Source organism: Aspergillus clavatus, genomic scaffold (assembly GCF_000002715.2).
Source record: "Aspergillus clavatus NRRL 1 1099423829805 genomic scaffold, whole genome shotgun sequence".
Classification (NCBI taxonomy): domain Eukaryota; kingdom Fungi; phylum Ascomycota; class Eurotiomycetes; order Eurotiales; family Aspergillaceae; genus Aspergillus; species Aspergillus clavatus.
The window spans coordinates 3,570,457-3,590,688 of record NW_001517094.1 but is presented as its reverse complement, the minus strand read 5'-3'; the positions used below and the strand labels follow the sequence as shown (position 1 = coordinate 3,590,688).

Genomic DNA, 20,232 nt, shown 5'->3' with positions numbered 1-20,232 from the left:
TGCGGTTTCAAGCGGCAATGGATGAGCTGTCGTGCATATACCAGTCACTTGCCTAAACTATATCTGACCCTGCGCTGTCGCACTTCGATAGCTGTGTTGGACTTTCCTATCGACCGCAATCGTGCAATCATTTGCGCCAGAACAAGTTTAGGATGACCTTCCAGCAAACGCAGAGAGAGCGGTCGTTTCTTGACAGAGCGCAATTTGTTCCTTTTCCGCAAAGGCCGCGTCTCCCAGGACGAACAACATCCGCCCCTTCTGGGGGACTCCACAAAGTCGATTCTTCCAAGATGGCCACAGCACCAAGGAATCAAGCGACCAAGTCCCTCCTAGAAGAAGACGAGCATCTAGCGTCGAAGAGTGATAACGGGATATCATCAGCTCGCGATGTTGAAGAGGTGTGTTTTAGCTGCATGCGATGTCCAAGAATTCCAACGCAGGTCGTGTCAGAAGGCTAACTTCCCAATTCTTTGTTAGGTCTCGCACAAACTTAAATTTCCGCATGTGACCATCGCAGTCATCGGTCAGGAAAAGGCAGGCAAATCTACCTTTATCCAGAGTGCCCTAGATTTGAAGACTCCGTTGTCCTCACGATCAACAACCAAGAAAATGTCCTTGGATGGCACCGTATACATCGTTCGCTTGGTCGAGATATGCAGCAAGGATATAATGATTGGAACTCGTGGAGAGCTGCAGTGGCCTCGTTTAGGCTCCGATTCTAGTTCCCACACAATTGACGGGGCGCTGGTCCTTCACGATGTCACTCAGCCTGCAGCGTTCTCTGGATTGACGGGCTTACTCGGTATGTTCGATGTTATATCTTTTATTCCTTGAAAATCTTTTTTTTTTTTCATTTTTTTTTTTCATATATTTCAAACACTCTGTGGAACCCAGCATGCTAACACCCTGGGTGTTTAGACTCATTTACCAAGTCATCCTTGCCGTTTGTTCTGATCGCAAGCAAATGCGATGTCCACAGCCAAAATGGACCTCCCCAGCCTACTCTTGGTAACTACGAAATTCATCGGCCATCTCCCGAGTCTCCGAAATCACAGAAGATGTGCATGGCACTGGTTTTGCGATCCGTCATCAGCCAAAAATGCGGTAAGTACCTTCTATATCTGGATGACTATTAGAGCCATTCTGTTCCAGTTCATGGCAAGAGAAGCCACTTCCCCTATATCTTTATCATCCTCGCTCGTTGATTGGAGCCGCTTTTGGTCCTTTGCAACAAAGTTTGGGACAACCAAACAAACTAGCCCCTTTTTGGCGCGACAGCAACCGCGCTAATTCGCGGCACGGCCTGAATTAGCGTTCAGCACTCTTTTCTTGCTGGTATTTTCCAACAGAGACCGACCGCTGATTGCAGGTCGGAAGCAGCAGGAGCATTGTTGGGCCACGTAAATTTTTGTTGTGGCTGTTGCTGGGTTAGATCACACACAAGTGCTAATCATCTCTTCCCCCCAGATTCTATCGACCTGCTGAACGACCAGCTTGATCAGGGCACTTTTAGCGATCTTCACAATAGACCTCGCTCACAAGACCGCCATCATACTCGTGCCAACTCCGAAGTACCAAAAGCCGCTTTCAACGGAGCTGCGGGCGGCTCATCCTCCACGGGCACGTTCGAATCAGGAGTCGATGGGTACGGTGACGACCGTTATCCCACCGACCAGAACAACTCTCCAAATCTGGCTTCCAATCCGCACAATTTGAGATATGCCCGGAGCAACTCGTTTCCGGTGCGACCGCATACACCTCCCTCCGGAGCTGCGTTGAAGTCCCGTAGGCCGTCAGCTTCCGGTGAATCCTCCCCGGCCAAAAATCGCAATCGACAGCAACGGTTGCATTCCGCCTGGCGGAATAGTGGCGGTTCGGACGCGTTCAACAGCTTTTTGGATATGGAAGATGATGCGGAGGGCGCACGGAGCGCGCCGTCGAGTCCTGGTGGCAGCAGCAAAGCCAAGTCAACAAGCGACGGAACTTTCAGTGACACAGGTTATACGTTTGATGAGCTGGTTGATCGACTTATTGCACAGCCAATGTCCAAGCAAGATTCGAAGTTCTCGTCGATCTTCTTGTGCCTGTACCGCAAGTTCGCAGCGCCTGCCAGTCTGCTCAATGCGCTGATCAATCGCTTTGAACGCAACGAGAAAAACATTAGCGACCAACTGACACGCATTGCCGATCAACTGAGATTGCTTAACGTGATGGCACAATGGGTGTCGGAGTACCCCGGCGACGTGGATTATCCGAAGACTCGAAAGCGAATCATGGATTTTGTGTCGACGTTGGAGAAGAGTCACTTCTACATGTTCGCTGCGAAAGAAATCGGATCATATCTGGAAATGAACGTGGAAGACGATGACGTCGGATGGCCGTTCCGGGATGGCGACGTGGAGGAGTTCGATGATCAAGATATCTTTTACGTCAACTCCGGCCGGAGCTCACCGTCCATGTACCTAGGAGGACCTATCTCTCATGAGGAGCAGGCCGAGAATGAGGAGCAGGAGGAAGAGGAGGATCCTATCTACAACATGAGCGCTCTAGATCTCAGCGAAGGATCGACAGAACCGAATACCAGACTTTCTGGGACGTCCTCAGTCATGGACAAACCCGGCACGATTTTGAGTCAGTCATACCCTCTATTGAGTCTCGAAGCGGCCCAAAGAGAGGCCCAGAATCTAGAATTGACTCCATCCATGTCGCTGACGAAAATGCAATGGCGCTTGTTTATGGAGATCCCCGATGAGGATTTCGCTCATGAGTTGACCCGCATTGACTGGATCATGTTCAATTCATTTCGGCCACGAGATCTTGTACGGCATGTCAGTATCTCGGGCCCTGACAAGGACAAGATTCAAAGCTTGAAGCATGTCAACCGCATGATCAAGCAGTTCAATCACATCGCTTTCTTTGTTGCCAGCATGATCCTGTTTCGGGATAAGCCGAAGCACCGAGCAAGTGCGATGGAGAAGTTTATGAACATTGCACAGGTAAGTATCATTGTTCTCGACATAGAAGGGAAAGAAATTCTAATCTCTCCTGGATAGAAACTGCGTCGGTTGAACAACTACAATTCACTTGGTGCTCTAATTGCTGGCATCAATGGAACCCCGGTGCATCGCCTTGCCCAAACCCGAGAGCTGGTCCCGGTGCAGACCCAAAAGGAATTCATGAGACTTGTCATCCTGATGAGTACACAGAAGAGCCACTTCGCATATCGCTTAGCCTGGGACAATTCTTTCTCAGAACGCATCCCCTTCCTCCCCCTTCATCGCCGTGATCTGGTGTCAGCCGAAGAAGGAAACAAGACTTTCATCGGGGACAATCGGTCGCGGATCAATTGGAAGAAATTCGAGGTTATGGGCGAAGTGATTTTGGGCATTCAGCGCAGCCAAAAGATTCCTTACGCACATATGCACCAGTATGAGGATGTGCAGCGGTTGATTCTGGATATCAAGCTCTCTGGCGATGAAGAGGTTCGTTACTCAGGCACATTCTCAGAAAGAAAAAAAAAAGGATATTGCTGACCCCAGTAGGACTTGTATGCTCGCAGTATACAGGTTGAGCCGGGTACCGGCGCTGACACAGGACGAAAGAAATTCAGCTGGCTACGGTCTTGACCAGAATCATGCTGCAAACCGACTTTCCCTCGGCCTTACGACCTTCTTTATCACACAATATACAATACGAACCTCGCACCCGAAAACATGCACATTATCTATTTTTCATCTTCATTGATACCACCTACCCCCTGATGTGAAATGCCTTCTATGAACGACTGATTGACGAGGTCAAATGACGGTTACAAGCGGTAGAGCCTCTTGGTGTACATATACACAGTATCTATAGCTATCATAATTGATATAATATATCTACAATTTACCCCGTCATCTTCCTTAGTATTCTTGCAATGCCTTAGGATTCTTAGTATTCCCCCAAGTTCATCCGAAAAATGGTATCACGTGACTCGATCATCAATCGAAGCCGATCCATCATCCCCAGCCTAAATAATAATTCTCCAAAGCATACTTCATCCAACCCGGCACAAACATACCAACCCACCCCTATCCAGTATTCAATCCGCCCTCACACACACATACACAAAAAAGAAAAAAAAAAAGAGGGCGAACAAAAAAAAATGACCACACACCTCCGCTCCGCCTACCGCGCCGTCCTCCGCGAGCTCCCCCGCCGCCAACTCGCAAACCCAACCCCCCTCCAGCAACGCATCCGCGAAGCCTTCCGCGCCCCGGCCGCGGCGCCTCACGATCCCCAGAGCGAGCAGCGCATCCAGGAAGCGGCGCAGCTGGCGGAGTATGCGCGCGCGCAGCGGACGTATGCGGCGCTCGTGGAGCGGTATAATCCGGGGATGACGATGGATGAGCAGGAGAAGATTCGGTTGACGGCGAGACGGGTGGGATTTGATTTGCCGGTTGAGGGGGAGAAGGAGGGGGGGAAGAAGGAGTGAGGGGTTCTTTCTTTTTGTTTGTGTGAGATGGGAGGAGAGGGTGAAGGTGAAGAAAGGAAGGGAAGGGAAGGGAAAGAAAGGAGAGGAGAGGAGAGGAGAAGAGAGGGGGAGATAGGTGGATGGAATGAATGGATTGTGGAAAATGTATAATAGCTACAACCCTTGACTTATGACCTGTACAGTATTATGAATTGCGAATTTTTGTGTGTCTTGCATTGATTGCATTGGGTTTGGCTTGGTACTGGCTATCTAGCGTTATTCGTGAGTTGGTGGATGATTGGTATATCTATAGCCGCCATGTTGTGTCGTGGGTATAGAGATACGACTCATATATGGGGGAGATCGTCTTGACAATATGGTTCGACTGGACGGCATATACCGATTTTTGGACCTGTCGTGATCCGATCCGAATCCTAACGGAGATGGGTGCAACCGCAATGGGCGAAGCGGCATATAAAGGTAGTAAAATTGAGCAGAGAGTCCCCAATCCTACTAGCCAGTCGTCAGCTGGACGCGCTCCATCTGCCGCATGAGCGTTGTGCTGCTTTCTTCATCCTCCATCCCCACGCCAACCTCAATCGCAGTCCTGGGTCGGTTCTTGTTCAGTCCATCCAGGAGCATGCACGCTTTGCAGATCTTCTGGCTCGAGATGTATCCGCACCGCTCGCACTTGCCCATGGTCTGGCTTTTGATGGCCTTCGGGTTGTTCGCCTTGCCCGTCTTTCTTTTGGCAGTCGGGAGCTTGATTTCCGTCTCTCTGGGGTGAGCAGCCTCGTCTTCCGCCAGCTGCTTCTCCATTGCCGCCATCTCGCCTCCGCTGGACCGACCGTTCTGGCTTCCACAGCCCCCGGCCTCCTCATCCTCGGCACCGACCGCAGCCGCACGGCCACCGCACTTCTTCCCACTCGAGCTGACCTCCAACGGCACCAGCGCAGCCATATCCTCGCCACTCTTGACAATATCCAGAATCGAGCTCGGCCGGATCTTCTCCAGATCCTTGATCAGCGTACGGGCGCTACCCCGGAACGCCTCCGGCGAGTAGATACACTCCGTGCTAAAGTAATCCAGCTTCTTGTGGTGCGCATACAGCACGATCTCCTTCTCATACGCATACTTGAGCGGTTTGCTCCGCTTGATATCCGACGCCGCCGAGTCCGTGACGATGCTAGTCCCGCGCGACAAGCGCGGCAGATCTCCACGCAGCAGGTTCATCATCACCGTCTCCGCGACATCGTCCGCATTATGACCCGTCACGACATGCTTGATGCCCAGCCGCGCCGCGCCGCGGTCCAGCGCCTGCCGCCGAAACACCCCGCAGTACGTGCAGTTGCCCTTCTTGCCGACCTGCTCGACGACCTGGTCCATCGTCCATCCGTAGAGCTCGCTGTACCCGACGATCTCGAGCGGCATGTCGTACTGCACCGCGTTGCGCTTGACCGTCTCCAGGCTGTCGTCGCGGTATCCCCTGATGCCCTCGTCGATGGAGAGCAGACATAGCTCCAGGCCGTAGTTGTAACGCTCGTTGAGTGTTTTGAGAACCGAGGCGAGCACCGTGCTGTCTTTACCGCCGCTGGCGCCGATGGCGACCCGTTCGCCGGGGTAGAAGAGGGAGGAGGCGGTAATGGTCTCGTGGACTTCGGTTTCGAAGATCTCGAGGAAGCAGGAGCGGCAGAGCTTATGGCGGTTTTTGGGACGGATAACTACCGCTCTCGACTCCTTGCAGTTGAAGCATGATGTAGGTGGCATGTTGTCGACCGTTCTATGGAGGTTTTGGACTGTAATGAAACATTGAGGAAGAATTTCGAACCCCGCGATAATCACTGATTAAAACAGCGATAAAGATAATTTATTGGTGTTTGCGCGGTTTGCACGGTTTGCACACCGGCTTGGTCAGCGAAAATTTAGATAAACAAAACAGAAAAAGGGATTGAAAGACAGAAGCAGGAAACGCTTGAAGCCTTGAGACATACAGAAAGTAGAAATTATGTCCTGTCTATACCATTACCATAATCTATAGTCACACAAAGTATCCACATTACAATAAATATTCCAGAAATTCCATGTCCACCGTTCCCATTCATCATATCCATTACAGCTTCCAGCGCAACAGATTCTGGATCATCTCGCGACCGGTAACCCGTGTAGTGGTCCACAGAGTCGGGAAATCGAGGGTGCTGAAGAAAGTATCGGCGTAGCCAAAGAACAGCATGGGAGGGATCCAGCCGCGCGCGTACTCAAGGGCGAAGCAAGCCTCAGGCATCTTGTATTGCTTGACATCTCCGCGGCGGAGGTGGTGGACAGTGCCGGCAGGGTAGACTTCGGGCTCGTAGGTGCCGGGGACGTAGGCGAGCTGGGTTCCCTGGAGGATGTTGAAGTAGTCGTCCGCGGTGTGACGGCCGGTATGGCCCTCAGTGCCGACAGCGGTGCCTGTGCTGGTTAGCAATGCTTCAATTGCAGACAAAGAAAATAGGTAGAGATACCGAAAATGATCAGATATTCGGTAATACCTGCATAATGGTCAGTAAGAAATACAGTGCCTGATCCACGGATCGGTCTCTGTGCCTGATTCACGGATCGAGAGACCGTGGATTCGGAACAGAGATGAAAACTTACTGGCATGGATGATATACATGGCGCCCATCGCACCGCCAGCGTTATTGAACATCCATTCCTCGTTCTTGTTGATGTGGTTGCCGGGGATCTTCTGGTCCAATTCGGCGACGATGTAGTCGACCATCGCGCGGGTGTCGTTGCCATGGGTCTGGACAGCACGCTGGGACAGATCATGTAGATGCTCCGGGTCAAAGATATAGAACTGCTCAACACGCGCATCGAGGTAGCTGTACAGCGCGGCAAAGATGGCCACGAAGGCTGCGAGGAAACCGAGCTTGCGCATGGAGAAACAGCAACAGCCGCAAGAGCTCTTGCGGGGAGGAGTTGATTGACGGGAGGATTTGGAGGGCATTGTGGCCGCGTAGATAGCTCGCGAGAGGATCGATGGACTGTAGAATGAATGAATGGTCCAATTGAGGATAATAAAGGGTTAAATCCTGGGGAAGGAAAAGAGGCTTTGATTAGAAAAAATATTGGTGGAGCCCGCGGAGCGCGCGGATTTCCCCTGTTTGTTTGTCTTGGCTTTCTGGGAATATCTAATAATCAATGAATACTCTCAGAGAGTCAGACCACGACGGATAGAGAGATCCGGTAGGCATCACTTTTATGCTGATCGACAATAGGGAATTCCATCTTTTCGAGGCGAGATGCTCCTTTTCAGTTGAGGCAGTGCAACGAGAGTTGTCGGTTGCTTCAGTAAAGCCAGTTACTGCCAGATTCAGGAGCAACTGAGCTAAGTCGAAGACTCAACCGATTTGAGATTCAGAACCTATTCATTGCGTCTATGATGCTCTTTTGCTGAAAGTAGACAATGTATTGATGGCGATATTGGACGTTTTTATGGCACACATCTGTGTGGTTGATGCAGTTCGAAGCTGAGACGAAGTATCAACATTTGGCCATCTCGAAGAGACCAGAGAGAAGGCAATTCAATGCTAGGAAGCGATTCAAACGCCCCAAGAGCAAGAACAAAGATGAGATTGTGATTCTCGCTGTTTAAATATCTGGAAGATCTTCCCGACTCTGGACCCGGTTCACCAATCTATGATCAAACTTCTATACATGCTGATAAAACCGTCGGCTGTATGGAGTACTCCGTACCCGACGTGGAAATGGGACTATTTTAAAGGAACTCAAGTCTCAAATATCGCAGTCAAATAACCGGCGAGCACTGACTCGCAGGATAAATTTCAAACCGCCGTCGATCCCCCCCATGGATGAAACGGGCGCATGCCCGTCCGCGTCAAGAGTCGAGGATGCCGCTAGCAATGAGGTCGGCACATGTCCACAATCGGCAACGGGACGATTCACTATCCTTCGATTTATTCATCAGATTGAAACTTGAAAGTGTGGCATCGTCTCAGTCTGGAGTGCAGAATGCGGGGGCCACTTACGTATGTCAATCAATTTTTCTTGCAGACATGCCTCGGCCACAATGCTTCTTTTTTCTGCTCTGATTCCACCAATGTCGTTGTCGCTCTGGGAGAGCGCGTTAGTTTTGTTCAATGTTTCCACCTTCTAATGACCTCTCACTGATGGATTGTCTGTGATCATCCGGGTAAACTGGCTCATTGTATGCTTCTTCAGCGGAAGACCACCGAATGTGGACTGTGGGAAGCGGTTCTGTGTCTCAAGATGAGGCTTGGATACTGAATAATCCACCACTCAGTGGTCCACTAAACCATTCTGCAGATTGAGATGATAATCATACCTTGAAATGGGTAACTCTAGGCGTCCAAGAGTCAGGTCGTGATGAAGGCCTGATATCCTTCAGCCCATATAAGAATCGTGGGTATCCCCCTGGCAAGGTCTGTTCTGTGCAAACACAGCTCATTGAATCATAAGCCTCCATCTGCTCAACATGAAGTTCAACCTCGCTCTTGCCCTCTCGCTCACCGTGGCGACCGCCGAGGCAGCTACTGAACTCTGCAAGCAATGGGATTCGATCATCGAGGGCAACTTTATCGTGTACAACAACCTCTGGGGCCAGGGTAACGCCGATGATGGTGGTCACCAGTGCACGACTGTTAAGTCCATCTCAGGAGACACTGTTGTTTGGAGCACCGAGTGGGCGTGGTCCGGCGGCCCAGGTCAGGTTAAGAGCTACGCCAACGCCGCTCTGCAGTTCACCCCGACGACCCTGAGCAGCGTCAGCAGCATCGACTCGACCTGGAAGTGGAGGTATGCATGCTTTCCTTTGACAGTGTGAGAGAACCATTGGGGACTAATAGAGACAGCTACACCGGCTCCGATATCGTCGCCAATGTCGCATACGACATGTTCCTCAGCTCTTCCGCTACCGGCAGCGAGGAGTATGAGATCATGGTCTGGCTGGCCGCTCTGGGCGGTGCTGGACCTATTTCCTCGACGGGCTCGCCCATCGCTACGCCCACGATTAACGGGGTCCAGTGGGACCTGTACCTGGGCCCGAACGGCGCAATGCAGGTATACAGTTTCGTGGCACCATCATCGACAGAAAATTTTGCTGGTGACATGAAGGGCTTTATCGACTACCTGACGAGCGAGCAGGGTCTGTCGAAAGACCTGTATCTACTGGATGTGCAGGCCGGAACTGAGCCATTCAGCGGAAGTGATGCGGTGCTGACGGTATCGGAGTACTCAGTCAATCTTGCTTAGCTTAGATATGTGGATTATAGACACAGGTGCCTAAAGCACTTTTTTCTTCCTTTTTTTTTCTGAAATGTGATGGGAAATGTAAATAGCTCTTCATGACATGTTCTTTCTCAGACGCTTCTCTCCAACCCTAGACAAAAACCATCTACGCGCCGTTTCAAAACCACAATTGCTCCATCAAGCGCCCCGGGGGGGGGGGGTACTAGCTCGTTTCAAATCCCCCTTCAGGCATAAGTCCTCTCGACCTGACTATCAACACGACATGCACCCCGGCGGCAGCAGCTTTTTACCGGCAGGACCCAATCACCCCAATCCCCCACTGTTGGACGGCAAACAATCCCCAGTCCCCAGTCCGGATCACCAAGGAATAACAAATGGGGGTCCATCAATCACGACACAGCTACAGAAGACGATACAGGGGGGGGGGAGGAAGTGCGTGTTGTGTGTATATATAGAACAGCGATCCATGGGTGGGGGGAGGGGAATCCTATTGTACTAGTAGGAATCTACCGCTGCACTAAAAAGGTGTCCAGACTCTAGTTAGTCAGTAATAGTACGTAGTAGTTTCTTCTATGACAGATCCCAACAGTCCCCGATAGCCTTTGAGCGATGCGATACGACTACGAGAACCTCAATAGTGATGAGCATGCAAGCCTAAGCGCCCACGAGGGTCCTGCCGACGGGGGGGCGCTTAATGGGCCAGCGCAGGTCGTCGGTCGAACTGCAGAGTTTCTTGTCTGCAGGAACGGGCTGAAAATAGTAGCATTTGGCAATGGTGTGCATGAGATTTAGTTGAGTAACTTGAGTGGGTGGTTAGTAATGTGATATTTTAGGAGACTTGGGGAATGCTCTTGTGGGTGGCAAGAATACGATCCGTGTCCGTGTCTGTGTGAGTCTAGCGATACGCGTTTTGATCTAGGTTCGTAGGAGTTATTTTGCGTCTTACACGAGGACAGAGAGGAGAGAGTGGAGAGAGAGGAGAGAGAGAGAAGGAGGTGGGATGTTGTGTACCTCAGTACCTTGCTATGGGAGAAATTGGTTCAGTTTCCCCTGGGGAGGATGGTTTTGCACTTTCTAGGGATGAATGACATGAGGGGTACAGGGAGGGCTAAGCAAGGTGATGATCACAGTGCATGCATGAAGTAGAATGAATTGTATGAAGTTGAGGTGAGGTTGGCCATGATATCATGAATGTATCCATGTCATGCATCTGGGTTACAGGTTGATGCAGAAGTGGCGTTGTTATGGTGGTGGTGGTGGTGGTGGTAGTAGTAGTAGTCGCAGTAGTAGCTGAACTGAGGCTATTCCTGGAATGTACACGACAGAGAGAGCGTCTTGTCCCCATCTCATGGATGCCTAACAAAAACAATAGATTTAATGCTACGAACTACGAAGAAGCGCTTAGCTCCTTCAAGAAGGAGTCAAAAACAGTCACAAATTCCAGACTCCAAGCCATCGACCTCATGCGCTTGAAGGGGGCAAACGCGTTGCTGGGATTCCAGCCCGGAACAGGAGCACGTTTCGCCTGAGGGAAGCAAGAAGGGTTTCAGAGCAAGGTAGAGGCTGAGGAATTCATGGATAGAAGAGAATCAAGAGAGGTCAACGTCAAGGAGATCCGTGTTTGAGCGACAAACTGGAAGGGCGGGATGATTCGTTGGTGGTGGTGCGTGTTGGATTCCTGCCACTGGATTCTGAGTATATCTATTCTATAGCAAAGCATAGCATAGCATACTGAATATAAGACAATTTCAGTAATAATGATGTCCTCGGCATGATTTTCAGCAATGAAATAATCAACAATTAGGTGTCCAAACATCTCGCAGCTGTTCTATAATTGTGACTGACCGGTTCATCGTCAACCCCAAACACCAATCATCGCATGCATGGCTGCTCTTCTCTCGAATCGCGCGCTAAACCACTCCAGTTGGACCCTTGAAGAATTGCAGTCAATCAGTCAATCAATCCATGCGTTTGCTGCTCCATCCACTGTAGTTAGGAGACTAGGGAGCTGGAAGTAAGTTATCAAGGATTCTAGCTAGGTACACAGGCAGGTATCGAGTCGGTTATCCCTGTGGATGCTGCTGTTGTCCTTGCAGCTGTCCAGCCGCCCTCCACCACCACCTTATTCGCATACGCATGCCTCTCGATGAAGTATCTAATTACTGACTGGATCGAGAATGGCGGATGATGGAGCTACTACATTCATGAAGTCTTATAAAGTACTTCCACTGGACCACTTCCTGGGATTCTTCACGCGGTCATCCACATGCTCAATCTCGCTCGCCATTTCTCTTTCCTTTGCCTCGTAATCATTAATTGATTCTCTTTTCTCGTGTCTCGTTACTCTTTTTTCCATTTCTTGCCTTCTAATATAATCGGTCTTACCCCGTAATCAACTCGAGTCGTCTTTCCCTCTTGAGGTTATCCAGTCACTCCAGACTCACCATCACACACTCTCTCCCTCAGTTCGAATCAACGTCCTCCACAAGAATCAATTCCAGTATCTCCTGACTGGCCATTGACACATTTTTCAGAGAGTCTACCGCGTCTAATCCTGCAATTCCTCTTTCAGAACCGCCCTTCGCTCTCACAGCGTTCCAGGTTGACACGACAACCTTATCCTCTCTTTCACAGCATTCCTGAACCACATCATTCCTGCCGGACGGGAATTTGGATCAGTCTCTTAAAAATCCTTTCAACTGCCGCTGTCCCCTCCTGGTCAGCTTTCTATCGTATTCTCTCTCAGCTTCCTGCTTTTCCCACTCTCGCTGTTGGCAGTTGGCACTTCTCCCCATCGCCCCCAAACACCTCGCAAGCTTCGTTGTCGACGTTTCTATTTCAGCTTTCCTTTTTCTTTCGCCCCCAGTGACTACAGGGAGAGGAAATCAACCAATTTCGAGACAAACACGAGAGATCTCCAGGGTTGACGTTGTTCAATATATTAATCCCCGTTTGTTATACGGTGGTACTCATACTTCTCCAACAACAACAACAACAACAACAACAACCACAACAACCGCAACAACAATCTTCTTCAACCATGGACGCCTCCGTGGCTCTCAATCGAGCTGCTCTAAATGAGTTTATCACACGTCCCGTATCACGGGAGATGGTCGCATATCTGGCCCAGCAGGCTTCTTTGGTCATCCGCTGCGAGTCGCATGTGACCTCTGCTGTCAGCCGTCACGGCCAGCATACACCTCCGAGCACACCTCCACTGGATGACTTGCCTCCCCTGCCTTCTCTGGAGACATTCATTACCTCGCTAGTCACCCGGTCGTCGGTGCAGGTCCCCACGCTGATGACTTCCCTGGTCTACCTGGCTCGTCTGCGCGCCCGCCTCCCCCCCGTCGCCAAGGGGATGCGGTGCACCGTCCACCGGATCTTCCTGGCCTCGCTGATTCTGGCTGCGAAGAACCTGAACGACTCGAGTCCAAAGAACAAGCACTGGGCCCGCTATACGGCGGTCAAGGGATACGATGGTTTTTCATTCTCCCTGCCCGAGGTCAACCTGATGGAGCGCCAGCTGCTGTTCCTCCTGGAATGGGACACCCGCGTCGCCGAGGACGATCTGTTCCAGCATCTCGAGCCCTTCTTGGCTCCCATTCGTCAGCACTACCAGGCAAGGGCTGAAGCGCACGCCAAGGCCCAGGAACGCGAGGCAGAGCTGCGCCGCCAACAACAGCACCAGCATCACCGTGAATGGCGCCGACTCCATGCTTCTGCCGAGCTTCTCGCCAATCGCCTTCGCCGCCAGAAACTTGAGGCGCGCGCAGATGCTCGTCGCAGCATGGTAGAGGGTGGATCGCCCCGCCGCCGTCTCCCCAGCCACGTCTCCTCATCGAGCCTCAGCGGCTCGCCGCAGTCCATCGGTGACAGCGACCGGTACGCCCCGTACCATCCTCACCATCAGCGCCTGCGTACCCCGCCCCACCGCTCCGGCCGTTCCATCTCGCCGCCGTCTATCACAGATGTCCCCTGCCTCTCACGTGCGGAGACACTTAACTCGCTCAGCTCGCGCTCCTCCAGCATCGCTCCCAGCTCCCGGGGCACGCCCGCCAGCATCAGCACCTCTTACTCCTCCACCAGCATGGACGAGGTCCTCGTCGCCGACGCAGCCAGCAGCCCTGCTGCCTCGTCCTTGGCCTACAGCTACGTCAACATCCCCGTCATGCACGCTGACAAGGCTTGCCCTGACGACTTCCACCCCCATCAGCAACCAAACAAGAAGGTGCGCACGGCTGCCCATGGCGGCAGCGCCGGCTTCATGGCGAGGTTCCTGGCATCTGCCGCAGGCTATCATATGGGCGCTCGTGGCCGTGCCCAGGTTTAGGTGCCTCGTCAGTCAAGCTGGTCTTGACTGACACTTAGTTTCTTTTCCTTCACAAGGACAAACAAACACACCAACACTCGCTAGATCTCTTGATGTTTTCTTCACTTCCCTTTCTTTAACTGGCAAAAGGCACCTATGATTAGAATACCCCCGTTTTTTTCTTTCCATTTGTTCTCATCTCCCTCATACCATATTTGGACTGGTTGTTGCATTGCATCTAATGGTTATGGTTATGGCTATGGTACGGCGTCCTTATGCTTATGTGCTATGTCTTCCTGTATGTCTATTTTTCGATTTCTACCCCCGTCAAAATTGATTTGCCATTAGATAGGATCTGTCTTCCCCCCCCTAACGCATGTATGTTTGTGTGTTATGATTGTCATTGACATGGAGATGGATATCATCACACTGTAGCTGATACTTAATACGAACAAATCAATGATGCTCTATGACTCGCTCAAATAAATGCTGGTATTAAGTTTTGGGTTCCCTTATCGCTCTCGATTCCCGTGCAGCTGCAGCTCGTCGCGGTCCATGGGTGGATCTTGCACTGCGCGAGGAACAATACATGCTGTATCACAGGCCGTCCGTACTCATCAATGATGGCCTCTCCCAGATGCTACCGGCCAATCCAAACGTCCACAACCAAATTGCAGTGACCTGCATGGCAGCCAAACGGGCACCATGCAAGCCCTTGGTGTCTTGTTCCACTGCTTCTGCCGCTATTCATCCCAGATGTAGTTATCTGTAAATGCGTTCCTGCTGACGCATATGCGTGATATGCACCTGAGCAGTTAGCAACTACTTAGGAAATGCTTAACTAGCAGTTGGAAACTACTTACTGTGCCATCCTTCTTCCGGGGGGGGGGGGCTTCGATGGCTTGGTAGGGGTCACAGTGCTTGGCCCTGCCTGGGAAGGACCGGCAGCCGAAGTCCTGTTCGCGGCCTCAAAATTGTCCATACGACGCTAAGTAGTTCCCAAGTAGTTAGCAAGCACTTAGAAAAAAAAAAGATGTTGTCTGCACCGATAACTCGAAATAAGACTCGTCATCTAGGGAATCGTCACGGTACGGGTATGAACATCTTGAACAGAGAGAGTTGCAAATTACCTTTTCCAAGGTCAAATGGGCTTTTATTATCGAAATATCTAGATACTGGTCGAGAACATCAGCATCGAGCCAAGCAAGCTTTGGCAGCGAATTCACGTTTTCAACAGGTAATCAGTGGGCGAGGTTTCCTAGACCTGCCGCAAATGAGGCATATCCATCAAGACCGAGCGTTTTTTAACGCCCGTCGGAGCCTAGTGCCGCCTCATCATTGAAATGAGTTCCATAGTGTTTAGAAGGTCAACACGGACTCTGGCGGTCCGTATCCAGGTACTCGCTCCATGTGACTGTAGAGTACCTTCGTTACCGTCGGGTCTGTCATTGTCCTCATCTGGTACTGGACTAGGATTGTAGTTCGCGAGGCCATTGTTCTGACTGTTGCGAGAAATGGTGGACTTCTCTTCCGCGGCATCGTCGTGATAGAAGATCCCTAGGGGGTGGTAAGAAAACCAGGATGGCTCAGTATACTGAAGCAGGAGCGGTCAGGTTTCATGCTCAGGGAATGTCCCAGATAAAGATTTCATATTCCACGCCTAACGCAGGAGCTCGCGTCCAATTCTCGTATCGTTATCATCCACCGAGCTCGCGTGTGGCTATTTCCAACGCAATGGTGACACCGTGGCTGATGTTCCATTTGGGCAGTTCAGTTGTTAAGGAGATACGTGCTGACGCAGGGTTCTGGAAGTATCATCCTCCAAGGTTGAGTAACAGCACTCGTGTGGCGGTGTCCACACTTCTGTCTGCGACATGTTGGATCAAAGTCTCTGTGTGGTGGCTCTGAAATCCTGCTGTGAAGGAATGGAGAAGTGGTATGGTCTGGTGAAGGAGGGCTAGGGATATAAGGAAAATTCAAAACAAAGTCATAGACCATGCGTCATTCAACCTCACATCACCTGATGATGTCTCTCCCTGACAAACTTAGGCACCAAATGCCTTGAACCAAGTGAGTGTGATGTAACTGTAATCTCCCTGGGGTCTCATTATTGCCATGCTTGAAGAATGTTCATCCTTTATGGCCATATCTCAGTTGAAGGATAAAGGTTTCCCAAGACATGGCACTGGCCATGAAGGCGCACATGAGTCCCATATACTCGCCAGATTAGCAAGAAGAGATCAGTGTTGTATATAAACGCTCTCTTTGAATTTGATATCATCCAGAACAATAGTGAAGAGTGGGTCTGGGTATATAAAGTTCTGGTCTGAGAGAACAGGAAGTAGACAGGCTTGATGTAGAAGAAGGAATCCCTATGGGGGAAGAGATGGTCTTTATATGCCATTGCGCTGGGGCAGCTTGTCAACCTGCTTGCAGATGCAGTGAAGGAGCCATTCAATATACCCTCGTTGATATTGTCTGTGTAGAGTGAAAGGTCTCCTTGCATAGCTGGCTGATATTGAATAGATTGATGGACTATTGACCAGATTTCTTTCATTTTACTATGTAAACGGTGTTATTTATTGCTCTGACTTAGTCTAGAAGCAAACATACCTTTCTTTCTTGTCCCCTGATGCTCAATGTCACTCTTATAGAGAGGTCACTTTGGATAGAGTCAAAAACGACCACAATGGGGAGATAAGGTCATGTTGATAAGCGATAGAATGTAACGTTGGAAGTGGGACACAGAGAGGGGTCAACAAACAACACCACCACAAGTAGTCTCAAAGCACTACAGCTGTCATCCCTACAACATTGCGCGCAGTGATATAGATTCAACATGGCTTCAACTGACGTGCCACAAGCCCAACCAGTCACTGTGAGTCTTCAGGAGCTCATTGATGGTATGTAGCCGACCACCACTACCATATCTTCAAGCACATGTATACTCATTCATCTATGATCTGCAGGCTCCGTCTCCTTTGGCACTCTGACAGAGGCATTCGGTCCCGCCTCACTGGGCATCATCGTCGTCAAAGATCTGGACCCAGCCTTTACTCGTCTTCGCGCGCAAGTCCTCTCCAACGCTTCGTATCTGGCCGCGCTCCCAGACAATGAACTAGGTGCTTTCCCCTAAACACCTCTCCCAGATCCAATACTGACTCCTCACTCCCCCTCAGAATCCCTCACCAGCCCCTCCGCCAAATACCTCGTCGGCTGGTCCTGCGGCAAAGAAACCCTGCGCTCCGGCCACTTCGACACCCTCAAGGGCTCCTACTACGTCAACTGCGCCTTCTACCAGAACCCAGACCTCCACGGCGCCCCCGCCGACTCCTTCCCCGATCTCTCCGAGTACACCGCGCCCAACATCTGGCCGCCCGCCGAGCGCCTGCCCACCTTCCGCCCCGCCCTCCAGGACCTCTGCACGCTCATCATCGACACCGCCGCCCTCGTCGCCCGCGCCTGCGACCGCTACGCCCTCGCCAACATCGACGGCTACAAGCCGGGATATCTCGAGCACGTCGTCAAGACAAGCCTCACCACAAAGGCAAGGCTGCTGCACTACTTCCCGACCACCGCAGAGGCATCCGCATCCGCACCCGCACCCACAGACACAGACGCAAACACAGATGACGACTGGTGCGCCACACACCTCGACCACGGCTGTCTCACGGGCCTCACATCCGCCATGTTCATCGATGAGGCCGCGACCCCACCCTCACCGACCTCCGCGTCGGCTGCCGCCCCGCTGCCCGAGCTGCCGTGTTCCCCGGACCCCAAGGCCGGTCTGTATATCCGGTCGCGCACGGGCGCCATCGTCAAGGTGAATATCCCGCGCGATTGTCTGGCGTTCCAGACCGGGGAGGCGCTGGAGCTGATCACGCGGGGCAAGTTCCGTGCTGTGCCGCATTTTGTGAAGGGGGCGCGGCCAGTCGGCGGGGGCAGGATCGCGCGCAATACGCTGGCGGTGTTTACGCAGCCGAATCTGGGGGAGGAGGTGGAGCCGGGGAAGAGCTTTGGGGAGTTTGCGAGGGAGGTGGTGAAGAGAACTTATTAGGCTTTGCTTTTTTTTTTTTCATCCCCTTTTGGGTACTCTTGCGAGCGCTGGGGCTTTATGCGCAAGTGGGGAGAGGAAGGGCGGTTCGGCCTTCGTGTTGTATTGTATATACGTATTCGCACTATTTCAGGGTAGATAATGGCCCTTGTCTCACCAGTTATGGTTGAAAGAATTTTATCTTCCCGGCTATCAGGCATTGTTTACAAATCATTCATGCTTTGGCCGCTTCGCTGTATGCTCGTGGTTCCCAGGCGCATAATCGCCGCCCTCCGACTCCTCCGTTCCCCCTCGCAGGTCCTCAACACGCAAAGTAAAATCCTCTTCCTCCTCCGACTCCTCATCCGCTTCATCGTCGGTCCCCAGCTGGAGCTGGACGTTGCTCTCGTCCGCCGAGCTGACATTGTTGCTGACGTCCGTAATGGCCGCCCCCAGACCAACACTGACCATCTTGCTCGTCTTGCGCACCTGGTCAAACGTTGAGCGCGATTTGTGGCTCGGCCGTCCCAGCTCGCCTGGAATCTTTGCGTCCCGGAAATCAGCTGCAGTGGCCTTGCCGGCGAGGACCTTGAGGTTGGCCCGCCACATCTTCACGTCGCGCACCTCGCTGTAGTGCCCGACGTCCTCGCCGTTTAGAGACTCGATCGCAAGCGTCTGTGTGCGGAAGTCGCCCCAGAGCCAATCCTGTCCCTCGGGGATGCGCTCGTCCGTTCGTCGAGAGTACTTCCGTCCACTCAACACACCACGCAGGTCCCGTCCAAGCGACAGACTGCCGTAGAGTAACCGCATGGCATCAGGCTCGTAGCACCGGCCGATGACCATGGCTTGCGAAATGTCTACCATATTTCCTGAGTACAGACTGTACCATTCCCCGTACCCGCCCATGCCAATATACTGGAAAGTGCTGAGCACTTTTTCAGGTGACAGGGGCCGTGGCGGCGGCTTTGGAGGATCTGTTTCCGTGGAAGCTCGCTGGCGGTTATTCGTGTAGACTTTGCCCCCGATACGGACATGATATTTCTCTGCGAGCTGGTCGGATTTGATATCATCGGTGCACTGGATGAGATCCAGCCGGATTTCGTCAATCACCATGACATCTGTTACGACTGGTTTATGCGCACTTTCCGGTGTGTATCCCGTCGGTTTAAGGCGGATTGCATCGCCTAGAATGAGAAGCTCCGCGCCAATGAAGATCCCCCGGCAGTAGATCGATGCGTTCGGCCACCGTCCTCTAAAGTGGAATTTCTCCAGCAGGCTGAATGAGGACATGATAGTCATGGCATATTCAATTGAAGGATGCAGGGTTTCCCGAGGGATGCCTTGGAGAAACAGCTCGAATGCATTGAAAGGTTTAATGCACTTCAGGTGGACGTATTTGTACTGTAATGAGTAGCTCTTGTCGGCGCTGTGCGGGTCTGGGAACGTCTCCACGCGGAAGCCAGAATAATTCACCCCCCACCCCTTGGAGGCCGTCTCGACCAGGTCCCGGAGTACTATTTCCTCCTCTGGGGGCTGGCCAACGATGCCTGCTCGCCACTCGGGTACCCCCAGCCAGCGATTCGTGTTTGGATCAAAAATCTCCACACATGCGTGTTCAGGGTTCCAGGATAAATCGCCGTCAAAGTTAGGCGTCCAGAGCACAACTTCTCCGGCACGGGGGACATAAGAAGGCTGCATCGTTATGTTCTGCAGATGTTCTTCAAGGCCAGGTCGCTCTGCCTGCCAGTCCATGCTGGAGGGCTCTTTGATCTCTTCGTCCAGCGCTCCCACGTTCCTGAGCTTCATAATGGCCATCTTAAAAACGTCCGGGGTACCTTCTCGATCAACAATAGGATTCAGTGGCGGTCTTCCGGGCGGACGTCCTGGTCGACCGAGAGGCCGGCCCGGTGGCCTTCCAGGGGGTCGACCGGGGGGTCGGCCTGGTGGTCTACCAGGTGGCCGACCAGATTTGGCAGGAGTAGACTGTCTAGATGATCCAATGGGCCTTCCTGGGCCTCTTGTAGGCATGCCCTCTACATGCATGCGATTAGGTCTGATTTTTCATGTCGAGGGGATCAATGGGCTAACCTTTGATGCGCTGATTCCTTTTTGCCAGCTTTTCACAGAGAGAGCAGAAGCACGGTTCGCTTCCGCCCTTCATGAGAT

General features: G+C 51.9%; 8 protein-coding genes across 8 annotated transcripts, besides 5 other annotated features; 5 read left to right on the top strand and 3 right to left on the bottom strand.

Moving 5' to 3' along the window:
* Positions 1–290: 290 nt before the first annotated feature.
* On the top strand, positions 291–3,626 carry ACLA_029980 (putative Ras guanyl-nucleotide exchange factor RasGEF; the record flags this gene model as incomplete). Its single annotated transcript, XM_001269690.1, has 6 exons — positions 291–398; positions 478–802; positions 919–1,104; positions 1,468–2,996; positions 3,054–3,482; positions 3,543–3,626. 6 exons carry the CDS (start codon positions 291–293, stop codon positions 3,624–3,626), a joined length of 2,661 nt encoding a protein of 886 aa, XP_001269691.1.
* Positions 3,627–4,144: 518 nt separating this feature from the next.
* On the top strand, positions 4,145–4,474 carry ACLA_029970 (LYR motif-containing protein; the record flags this gene model as incomplete). Its single annotated transcript, XM_001269689.1, has 1 exon — positions 4,145–4,474. The coding sequence occupies one exon, from the start codon at positions 4,145–4,147 to the stop codon at positions 4,472–4,474; it is 330 nt and encodes a 109-aa protein (XP_001269690.1).
* Positions 4,475–4,966: 492 nt separating this feature from the next.
* On the bottom strand, positions 4,967–6,220 carry ACLA_029960 (putative PP-loop ATPase superfamily protein; the record flags this gene model as incomplete). Its single annotated transcript, XM_001269688.1, has 1 exon — positions 4,967–6,220. The coding sequence occupies one exon, from the start codon at positions 6,218–6,220 to the stop codon at positions 4,967–4,969; it is 1,254 nt and encodes a 417-aa protein (XP_001269689.1).
* Positions 6,221–6,563: 343 nt separating this feature from the next.
* On the bottom strand, positions 6,564–7,439 carry erg2 (C-8 sterol isomerase ERG2; the record flags this gene model as incomplete). The annotated part of the gene is made up of 3 exons (XM_001269687.1): positions 6,564–6,901; positions 6,955–6,981; positions 7,088–7,439. The coding sequence occupies 3 exons, from the start codon at positions 7,437–7,439 to the stop codon at positions 6,564–6,566; spliced, it is 717 nt and encodes a 238-aa protein (XP_001269688.1).
* Positions 7,440–8,948: 1,509 nt separating this feature from the next.
* On the top strand, positions 8,949–9,724 carry xgeA (putative endoglucanase; the record flags this gene model as incomplete). Its single annotated transcript, XM_001269686.1, has 2 exons — positions 8,949–9,268; positions 9,319–9,724. 2 exons carry the CDS (start codon positions 8,949–8,951, stop codon positions 9,722–9,724), a joined length of 726 nt encoding a protein of 241 aa, XP_001269687.1.
* Positions 9,725–10,670: 946 nt separating this feature from the next.
* Positions 10,671–10,708: a microsatellite.
* Positions 10,709–10,966: 258 nt separating this feature from the next.
* Positions 10,967–11,000: a microsatellite.
* A 1,701-nt stretch (positions 11,001–12,701) lies between these two features.
* Positions 12,702–12,749: a microsatellite.
* Positions 12,703–12,749: a microsatellite.
* Positions 12,750–12,761: 12 nt separating this feature from the next.
* Positions 12,762–14,054, top strand: ACLA_029930 (cyclin family protein; the record flags this gene model as incomplete). The annotated part of the gene is made up of 1 exon (XM_001269685.1): positions 12,762–14,054. One exon carries the CDS (start codon positions 12,762–12,764, stop codon positions 14,052–14,054), a length of 1,293 nt encoding a protein of 430 aa, XP_001269686.1.
* A 2,818-nt stretch (positions 14,055–16,872) lies between these two features.
* ACLA_029920 (uncharacterized protein) lies at positions 16,873–18,090 on the top strand (the record flags this gene model as incomplete). Its single annotated transcript, XM_001269684.1, has 3 exons — positions 16,873–16,936; positions 17,003–17,155; positions 17,213–18,090. 3 exons carry the CDS (start codon positions 16,873–16,875, stop codon positions 18,088–18,090), a joined length of 1,095 nt encoding a protein of 364 aa, XP_001269685.1.
* A 207-nt stretch (positions 18,091–18,297) lies between these two features.
* Positions 18,298–20,109, bottom strand: ACLA_029910 (uncharacterized protein; the record flags this gene model as incomplete). Its single annotated transcript, XM_001269683.1, has 1 exon — positions 18,298–20,109. The coding sequence occupies one exon, from the start codon at positions 20,107–20,109 to the stop codon at positions 18,298–18,300; it is 1,812 nt and encodes a 603-aa protein (XP_001269684.1).
* Positions 19,953–20,022: a microsatellite.
* Positions 20,110–20,232: the final 123 nt, after the last annotated feature.